At 45.3% G+C, this 10,693-nt stretch overlaps 1 protein-coding gene across 1 annotated transcript in view; it reads left to right on the top strand.

The window, feature by feature from the left end:
* The first annotated feature begins 2,199 nt into the window (after positions 1-2,199).
* The window catches only part of zfand3 (zinc finger, AN1-type domain 3), a 13,962-nt gene continuing 5,468 nt past the window's right edge, over positions 2,200-10,693 (top strand). The window contains exons 1-3 of the mRNA XM_083684773.1: positions 2,200-2,538; positions 9,866-9,906; positions 10,280-10,474. Coding sequence (XP_083540899.1) covers positions 2,468-2,538; positions 9,866-9,906; positions 10,280-10,474 — 307 coding nt within the window. The 5' untranslated portion in view covers positions 2,200-2,467. The remainder of the gene's footprint in view (positions 2,539-9,865; positions 9,907-10,279; positions 10,475-10,693) is intronic.

The raw sequence follows: 10,693 nt of genomic DNA, 5'->3' as shown, positions 1-10,693 counted from the left end.
CCACCACCAACTGTCCATCCTCTTGCACTCCTCCCAACCCCTGAAGTACCAGTTGCTGCTTGCTATATCTGTCTCTTCACTCTAACAGTATATGTCTACTTTCTGTGTGCACTTTATTAGGAACACCTTCTCATGGTGGAGGTGGTGTAATGGTGTGGGGAATGTTTTCTTGGCACACTTTGGGCCTGTTAATACCAATCAATCATCGCTTGAATGCCACAGCCTATTTGAGTATTGCTGCTGACCATGTGCATCTCTTCATGGCCACAATTTATCCATCTTCTAATGGCTACTTCCAGCATGATAATGCACCATGTCACAATGCAAAAGTCGTCTCAGTTTTCATGAACATGAAACATTCATTCAGTGTTCTTCAGTGGCCTTCCCCGTCACTGGATCTGAATCCAATAGAACACCTTTGGCATGTGGAAGAACGGGAGATTCACGTGTTCAAGTGTACTTTGCAGGAATTGCGTGATGCAATCATGTCATCATGGACCAGAATCTCAAAGGAATGTTTCCAACGTCTTGTGGAATCAATGCCATGAAGAATTGAGGCTGTTTTGAGAGCAAAGGGAGGCTCTACCCAGTATTAGTATAGTGTTTCTCATAAAGTGCTTGGTGAGTGTTATATGGTGCTTTTCTCTGTGCTCAAAGAAACTACTTTCCATGGAGAGAACAAGAATAGGTAGATACATACAAAGTAAAACAAAAGCACAGTCAGTAAAAACAACAATAAAAATAGTTAGATCGTTTCAAGGAGGAGAGCATGCTGGATTCTTTTATGTGGTTTGGGAGAGTGTTCCAAAGAGTGGGGGCTGCAGCGGAGAAAGCCCGGTCCACCCAGGACCGGTGTTTAGTCCTGGTGATGGGGACAGGGAGGTTGGCATCAGCTGACCAGAGACTGGTAGAGGTGTGCTGGATGAGGAGGTCAGAGAGGTAGGAGGGTGCCATGTTGCTGAGGGCTTTGTAGGTGGTGAGGAAAATCTTCAACTGAATCCTAAATCGGACTGGGAGCCAGTGGAGTTTTTTGAGGACTGGAGTGATGTGGGATCTAGTGAGCAGGTGGGCAACTGAATTCTGAACGTGTTGAGGTCTGTTGAGGACACTGCTGGGGACCCCAAATACAACACTGTTACAGTAGTCCAGCCTGGAGGTAACAAACGCATGGATGAGGATCTCTGCATCACTGAAGGACAGGGAGGGTCGGAGGCAGTTTTAGATGTTATGTGTTTGACATGAGGTTCGAATGCCAGGGTGGCGTTCAGGATGACGCCAAGGTTACGGACCTGGCTTGATGTGGAGACAGTGAAGCCATCAATGTTGAGGGTGAAGTCTTGGGTAGAGTGGGAGAGGGACTTTGGGCCAACAAGTATGATTTCTGATTTGTTGTAGTTCAGTTTGAGAAAGTTGCATTGCATCCAGGGCTTGATATCAGCAAACCAATTAGCAATATATATGCAGTGAAGTCATATCAAAATGAGATGGCTCACACGCTTTTCCCAGTGTGAGTATCTGAGTAGCAGTGCAGAAGAGCCCTAGCCCCTGAAATAGTACTGAGCCATCTCATTGAAAATAGTCAACATACATATTGAGTTATTAAGTTAAATTTGTAAAGAGTGGTCAATTAAAGTGATGTAGAAGGTCAGTTTGTTTGTTCTAAATCTATACAGATGAAAATCATAGGTTATGACAAATAACATAGCAAAATCGTTGCAAAACAAATGTGTTTCTTAGAGGTAATGGGCATCAGCTATTTCTGAAAATGACTTAGGAGAAAATTGATTTTGTCTTTTTACTCTGGATACCAGTGTTGATTGAATAGAGGATGTTTGTGTCGATGAAGTAGTCTTGCAACTCGAACCACATCTCGTCTTTTTCTACCCAAAACGAGTATGACCATTTGCAAGGCCTGAAATTGCAAAGGATCGAAAAGTTAACGGTCTTTGCTAGCGCTGGGTCAAGAAAAACATGGACTATAGTAAAAAAAATAAAAAAAATAATAATAATCTCACAACAGCCTAAAAATACGTGACTGTCACATTTAGACAATGCAATATCAACAGACCACATATAGGATATTAATAATTATTGAGGAAGAGGTATATGTTTTTGCCAATTACAAAGGAATTAATTTCACGTTGCACTATCTGACATCACTACCCATCGCCCCTCTTTACGCATTGGTCCATTCCTCACTCCAGCTGATCGGCCTCGATTTCCCGGTTCGGTCCGTGGGGCTGTCCGCGGCCGTTATTTTTATAAATATAAATAGTTTATATTGCTTTGGTGACAGCGGCCGCTCGTGACGGCAAAGCATTCGTCGTTCGTTAACATTTTTAACCACATATTTTACCGTGGAGCGTATTTGTAGTTCCTATCCTGATAAGGAGTCTCTACACAAAAACTAGGCCGATACCCCATCCCCGGTGTCACGTATAGGATTTAGCAGCGACAGGAGAAAACTATGGGGGACACAGGTAGTGAGCGCAGCAAGCCGCCGAGTATACCACCGCGATGTCCCTGTGGATTTTGGGGGTAAGACGAATGAATAACTCTAGAGATGTTGTATCCTCAATTTACATTGTTTATGTTTACATAATAACTATGGAGGGTGATAAAGTGACAAGAGCTCGGGCTGCTTTCGCTGCTTGAAAAGCCTATTGTGTAGAGAGGGCCAGAATGGGGGTGGGGAATGTTGCTAGCAAGCTAGCTAATGCTAACGTTGCCTGGCCAACTAGCTAGGCCTACTTCTTAACGTTATCAACCTTACAGCTAGCGGGCTAACCTGCTAGATAATCAAGTGCATATGTTAGCCAATTGTCAGTTTTGTGGTGAGCTTCAGTTCAAGTAGAGGTAACTTAGCTGAGCCGCATATGTGCCATGCTAATGGTACATGAATGGTGTCAATTTAGCCAGCTAGCTCGTTACGTTAGCTAGCTTCAGCTGACAGCTAACACATCAATATCAATCTTTGACTGGTACAGCATATATAACATCTGTCTGGTACAGCTTGACAGTAACAAAGCAAATCATTTGCAACGTTTAGCTACCAGCAGCAAGCCAGGATTGACCCGACATATTCCATCAAGAATGATCAAATAATTTCACCAATTATTCACACGTTCGTTGGAGTGGGTCAGCTGGGTGTGTTTGACTTGGGAGGGGAGGGTTACAGTGTTCATCACCTCACTGCTGATGATGAATCACTGACTCACACACATGATTGGACTATGCTTGTCATTTTGACAAATGTGTAGATTGTCATGTTCAATCACTTAAGGTTAGTGTTGGTTGTCCATGACCTCCACATGAACACCAGGCCATTTATTTCAACAGGCTAATGTTTTATCAGCACATATTGGTTTAGCTGGAGACCTTTGTCTTGATACATACTGTATCTTGGGGCCATAGTACTACTACTGGCCAGCAGAGCTTTATTGAGCAGTTTACTACCACCATTGATCAAAAGGTCAGACACCTCTTACCAGTTAGTTCTCTTTGGGAAAGAGAGAGGGTTGCATTGAGGGAATTGCAAGCTGAAGGGAAGCGACTATTATTACTGGACACCCATGTTGTAAGCGTGACTGATGGTGTCACTGAATTGCCATGCACACTCTGGACTTGTTCCTCAAAATGCGATGCACAAGTAGGCCTAGTTGTTGCTTGATGGGCTAGAATTCATTTGAGTTTCAGGTGTCTACTGTGAAATGCAATGACACTATTTACTTGCCCGTCAATCTCATATTAGATCTTGACGTGCTGGGCTAGGCTACCCATTTGGCGTTTTTTTTGTTCAATGCAAACCGAAATATAACCTTAGGCCTACATTCAAAACACGGCCTTTCCTCCACTTACTTTGTGATTGTCTTATTGACTGACTACTGTGGTGTCGTAACAACACAATAGCTCTTTGATGTATAACAGTTGGACCTCTGTTTTGCGTATTGGGAGTAGCCTAAATGGCCGCTTGATGAATGAAATAAAAAAAAAGGACCCGCTTTGTCGTCAGCAAGGCATGCTTCCTGTTTGTGACATGCAGTGTATTAGCCTACACTTCAGGGGGAAAAAAGCAGATGGTGCAGAAGTCCCAAACACGTGAAGCATAGGAACATTACCATGTGTTTACGAACTACAGTGCCCATGGCTATCTCTACATGGAGCAGGGGAGATGGTGTAACTCTGAAGTCAGGGTAAATGCAGACACCTCTACACAGCACATGAAGGCTACTCCTCAACCAGGATTTCGGCCAGGCCTGGCCCTTGCGTTTATTGATTTAAAAAAAAAAAAAAAAAAAAAAAAAAGTCAACTTGACCTGCAGCAAATCAGTTGAAACATGCTCTTGTGGTCTTTTCGTAATGGCCTGTTTTGTTTTTTTGGTCTTAACTGAATCACCCCAGTAACCTGAGTGACCATTGGTTGGTGTCATGCAAACCTACTATGATAGCCGAACTGTGTACTTCCTGCTTGAGTTGACCATTGACCGGTTGAGCTTGATTGAGGCTGAAAGTTGCTGTTCACGGGAGCAATTATTGTTCAGTTATGATCTGTTGTGAGAGGTAGCCTTGACTGGCAGTGCTACAAATCTGACCTGATACCTCTTAGGTTGGACTTTTAGTTGGGATGGTTAGAGGGAAATGATTCCTTGGCCTCATCTGTTAACCATGCCTAATGAGGTTGATTGAGTACGTTGGCCTAGGTTGTAGTAGGCTATAGCCTACTTCAGTCAATGCAGGACCACAAAATGGATCTAGAATAAACCCAGATGTTTAGAAGAACAAATACAGTGAACATACACGAATGGCCTATCTAGGTTTACATTTTTACGCTTGCATTTTAGACATTCAGCAGACGCCTTTATCCAAAGCGACTTACAAACAAGTACATTTGTCAAAAGTAAGTGAATCATCTATACATCAGTCATCATAAGGTTTATTGGGATTAGAGGTGTTGCCATCTTGTCTGTACTCTCTAGTCTGCTCTGTCTGTGACGACTGGTGTGGTGCAGTGTTGTCTGACAGTTTAGACACCACCACAACCGACTTGGAGTATGTCAGCGTGTGTGCGCCCCCCCCCCCGCCGCCCCCATTCCGTTCTGTGCGGGGTTAGGTGTTGCTTGTGCAGTGCCTGCATGGAAGGTAAACCAGTTAAACCTGGTTCAGTCAGCCACTCCATGCTCCACAGCTACTGACACCATTTCATGCGTCCGCCTGAGTTAGCTAGCTAGCCTAGCTCTACCACTTTGCAACATGGGTCCTCTACTGATTATTTAAGCATGTTTGTCTCGACCCCATATAATGTGTTACTCAACTGACCTCTCAGAATGACCCTGAGTAGTTATTGTTAGTTACTGGCTAATAATGATCATTTGTAGAAATTACTGTTAAGCAACAACTAGGGTTGGGTGACATTAATTTCTTATTCACGATATTACTTGCTGAAGTACAGTGGAGACATGTCAGTGTGAGCAAAAATGACTAAACTGCAGAACATACAGAGACGAACACAGTTGCTGAAAAGCACAACAGAGGTCTAGGGTATTGTACAAATATGTACCAGAGTGAGTACAAGAGGAAAGTTTGGACGAAAAAGGATCTGCCCAAGATTGGCAACATGGTGGAGGGGGTGTTATGCTTTGGGCATGTATAGCTGCCACTAGAACAGGCTAACTTGTCTTAATTGATGAGCAGAATGTATTCTGAAGTGTACAGAAACAGCTTGTCTGCTCAAGTGCAAGCAAATGCCTCCAAATTCATTGGATGGTGTTTCATAAGACAATGACCCAAAACATACTGCCATAGCTACTAAGGAGTTTTTCAGGGCCAAAAATTGGCCAAGGCAATCCTCCAATTGAACATGCAGTTAACTTCCTGAAGACATGATTTAGGCAAAAAGACCTCAAAACAAACGAATGAAGATGGCTGCAGTCCAGGCCTGGCAGAGCATCACCAGAGGAGACACCCAGCGTTAGGTTGGGTCAATGGGTTGCAAACTTCAGGCAGTTATTGCCTGTAAAGGATTGTCTTTCGGAGTATTGAGCCAAAAGTTGAAAAAAATGTTTGCTCTCCCCTCAGAGGGAGGGTCAGCCCTCAGACAGGCAGAAAGAGTGTGGTTCGGAGGATGGTTGAGACGTTTCGGATAATCGACAGGAAGGTGAATTCCCGTTGTTCCCTCCGAGTCTTGATTGGTACTCTCACCGGCCCACGTAAGCCTTAATTGCGGGTGACATTTAACAGGAGATGTCAAATTAACCCCAGCTTCTACTTTGTTATTCTCCCATGAGAGCTGCAGGCTTGATTGGCACGGAGTGAAGGGAAACTAGCCCCAGAGAAAGAGTGGTCAGAATGGGATTTTGTGTATCTTGGCATGCTGTTGAAGGTTGTTGAGGTTCTCTTGCATAGTTTGTCTTTTGTGTGTTATGAGTAGCCTATGGGGTTACATGCTTGTAGAGCTCTCTGACCAACAAATTGCTTTGTCGAGTCCAAATCGCCAGCTCAAACCCACAGTCGACTCATCAGAAATTCATGATGCGCTGTTAATTATTTAAATATACTTTTTGGCCATCAGAAAATGCACTGGTTTGACATTCAGCACTGATCAAGAATAATAATGTTCTAGTACAGAGGAATCAAGAACTAATTACGAGCATGTAAAACATACAATTATTCAGACAGCAGCAAACGACATCATTTTATTATGACCTGCTTTATTGGTGTTATCTCTGTCGGAACTAGTTAGTTGGCATTCAACATTTTTTTGGGTCCTCCTTTATACGCGAACCATTCTGCCATACTACAAAGCCTGTATGCAAGGGCAAGGAGATGCGCAGAAGTTGCATGTTACGACTGGCATGGGTTTCAGGCATGTAGGCCTACAGTAGATGTGGATAGGGAAGCGCAGGGGGACAGGACACAGATGTTGGGTGGTGTAGACAGCCCTGCTCACCCTGTACAGGGCAAATCCACCAGAGGCGACGCTGTGCAGTTCAGGATAAACCGAAACAGCTACAGTCAACTTCTCCGTGTCCTCCAGTTTTGTCAAGTAGTAACTTGGGTGAGCGGAACCAATATTTCTCAAACGGATCTCCGGTCAGATGAATACTCGACCGAAGCCCTCACCTGATTGGTCATCGCGCCGAGATGTTCGCTGTGGAAAAAAATATGTAATTTGCCAAGGCAATTTTCCCGCCCTGTGACAATTCGAACAAACTAAATTTAGCCAATCAAAGGTCTACTGATCTACTAATCGACTAGTCAACCAATCGGGGGAAGCCTTACATGCTTGTTTGTATTAAGGAGTTTGGCGTGTGTGCGAGTGAGGGTCTGAGAGGGACATAGGGTGAGTGGGGTCACCAGTTGCTCGATGTACCTGTTGCTGGCTGTGTGAAGCCAGTGACAACTGGTATGCTATCTTCTATAAGCAGCCAGGCCTAATTTGCCACTTGTGCCTGGGTGAGAGAGCCATATCCTTCCTTTCTTCTCTGACTCACCAACATCAAAATAGCAAGTCATACCCCACTATCTGTGCCACACACAAGTCACCATTGCTCATCAAAACTTTGTTTCCTCTCAACCCCCCCCCCCCCCCCCCCTCCTCCTTCCTCCTCACCACCCTCACTTCTCTGTTCTCTTATTTCTTACTGTCACTCAAACTTGGTTCTCTGGCGACAGAGCCTGGCTGTCAGTCTCTGCCAATCAGATCTCTCTCATTAGCAGCAGCAGTGGGCCCACCAGTACCCTCTGGGGTCCGCTCATCCTCTACCTCCCTTACATGCATATATCTCTCTCGCTCTCTCTCTCTCTCTCTCTCGCTCTCTCACCCATCCCACTTCACCATCCGGCCTTCCTCTGATTGGGCCGTGATTGTGATTACCCATGATTGCCACGACGAGGAATAATTGTTGTTGTCGCTGTCTGCAACCCGCGTGCCCTCCGGAGTGTCGTGATGAGGGTCGGCCGGTCCTTCCTTCCTTCCTCCCTCCCTCCCTCATTCGAGGTGACGGTAAAGACAGAGCGGTTAGCGACCCTGCATTTAGAAACGGGGACAAGGGGGTGCGGACCGTCTGGCGGCTCTCCCGAAATAAATAGGATGTGACTGATATGAGCGACCGTTCCGCTTGGTGAGGGCCCTGAGAGCACTCGACGGTGAAGAGCGTACCTGAGAGGATCACTGTTATTTCAGCAAATAGACCAGCGGCAGCCAGTAGAAACGACTTTATTTCAGTCTGGACACTCGCGTCAGTTTAACCATTTATTGCATGAAAGCGGTAATACATTTAAGCATGGCGTAATTGGATGGCTCCGCTCCGTAGAGCTCCCTGCCTGGTGGTAAACGACCACAACATACAAGTATGCTATATGGCAGGGAGCCCATGACTTATCAGCCCCCCCCCCGGGTAGGCTACATACAGTACAGAACGACCATGCGGGTGGAGGCTGGGGGTGGTGGTTGGGTTCATCACACACGCAACCTACTCTCCGAAGCCATTACAAACATGTCACAACTGTTGAATGCTGGGAGGAGCGTAAACGTGGCTGCTTTTAAGCCTCTGTCCCTTGAACATGTGATGGTGTTTTTGCATATGTGTGAACCAGCTGTCCGGTCACCTGACAGACAGCTGTGACATTTGACTTAAGGGTGCCCCGCCTGAGCTTAACACTATGCTTCATTTGTGTCAAAATTCAGAAGTGCCGAAATGAAGTTATGGCACTCCTAGGCCAGACTTGATTGACAGCCTGAATTATACCTCTCTAAATTGAGGGTTTACTTGAGTGCTAATAATATAGCATGGACTATAGGTAATGATGCTTTCACCGTGGTGAAAGGCCCACTGTTCAAAGCCAGTTCCTCTTAGGCATGTAGCTTCAAACAAAGAGGACACTATTCCCCTGTCTCTGATGGCTGGCCTGCTGGTTTGTGTTTAGTATAATACCTGGTTATTGGCATCAGGGGAAAAGCTGGAAGGGATCATGGCGACACCGCTATGTTTATTAGTGTTGTTCTATTGTTCTTCCTCAGACTTAACATTATTTATTAGTGGGCTTGCTTCAGCAAACACTCAACCAGCCACCTCTCTACCCACTACACCAGCCCAGACTCATAGCCGTCTATCTATCTTTCTATCTGTCTGTCTGTCTATCTATCTGTCTGTCTATCTGTCTATCTGTCTGTCTATCTAGCTATCTGATCTTTTCTGTCTGTCTATCCATCCATCTACCCAGCTATCTGATCTTTTCTTGCTGTCAATGTGCTCATGTCAACCGTTTTATTACAGAACTGTCTGTCCAAAGAAAACCCGACTGGTCTGATACAAGCACTCATTGATGAGCCCTATTCAAAGACAGCTTAGCTATCTTTACACACGGTTTATGGTGGAGAGACCTTGGTTAAAGTAATGGAGGACTTTGTTATTTGCCTGTAAAAGTATGAGGCTAGCGTAATCATTGGGGACATATTCAAGGCCAGTAGAGCTGTTAAAGCCTCAAGTTATTAATTTGACACTTGACAGACACAGTTCTGCGTGGGTCCTCCTACATGTGCAGGAGAGTGGGCATTATAACGGAATTTCATAGACTCCTTTTCTTTTTATCAGGGCTAATTTACACTCTGTTGAGCGTGGTCGTCTTACATACTAACCACTGTGGGAACAAGATGAGAATGTCACTGGAATACAGCAGTGAATTGTCTTTGAAATAATAATCAACGACAAAAACAGACCAGAGTGACTCAGAGTCACGTCTCTGACCGCACCACATTGATGTTTAAGCTAGTCTCCTAAGACCTGTCAAATGATGCCACCGATGTCTAGGACACGGGCCATAATACACCTCCTCACTAACCAACCGCTGCGTCTCTCGTCCCCAGGTCCAGCAAAACCATGAACCTCTGCTCCAAATGTTTTGGGGGTAAGTACTACTATTGTCTCAATTTCTGACATTCTCACTCTCTGTGGCAGGGAATCACATAGGGTAATTTACACTTTAAGATATGTAGCAGTGCCACATGTTGTCAGAAGTGTGTGTGTGTACGTGCGTGTGTCTTTACTGTGTGTTCACAAGCTTGAGTTATTTCTGTTGCTGTGGCTTATCTAGAGTGGCTTTAGTTTAAAGTTTAGAGTGGATGTTTCTGTGTTTAACAGTGTGATTGGAGAGAGAGAGAGACTCCCACACCCTCTTCAAACCTCTCTCGTCATGAAGCTGTACTGGACACACACACACACACACACACACACACACACACACACACACTCACCCACCCACTCTCTTCTGTCACCACCAGACGTTCAGAAGAAACAGCCAGACGAGGACTGTGCCCCAGAGCCCGCCCCCAGCTCCAGCAGCAGCAGTCAGTCAGCCGTCTTCTGTAGCGAGACAAACAGCAGCAGTAGCCAATCCCTGTCGTCAGCGCCAGTCAGCTCTGAGGAGCCTTCGCCTCTCGAGGTCTCAGGAGCCAGACCTCTCCCTGCACAGGAGGGTAAGCGCTCCAGGTCTATCCAGGAGGGTGCAGAGTGATGCAACATTTACATAGAAATGTAACCCATAGAACACACACGCTTCTCTGTAATGTAGGATGAGGAATCATCTCAGCTCTCCACCTACCTGCAATATTTGTACTCGAAGAAGCCTCAGTCAGAATTAGCGGAAGGAGTGATTGGTAGCAAGAGTGACAGGAGTGAATGCTTCCCCCTCTAGG

This window comes from Argentina silus (assembly GCF_951799395.1).
Source record: "Argentina silus genome assembly, chromosome: 14".
Lineage (NCBI taxonomy): Eukaryota > Metazoa > Chordata > Actinopteri > Argentiniformes > Argentinidae > Argentina > Argentina silus.
This window is presented reverse-complemented; position numbering and strand designations above follow the sequence as displayed.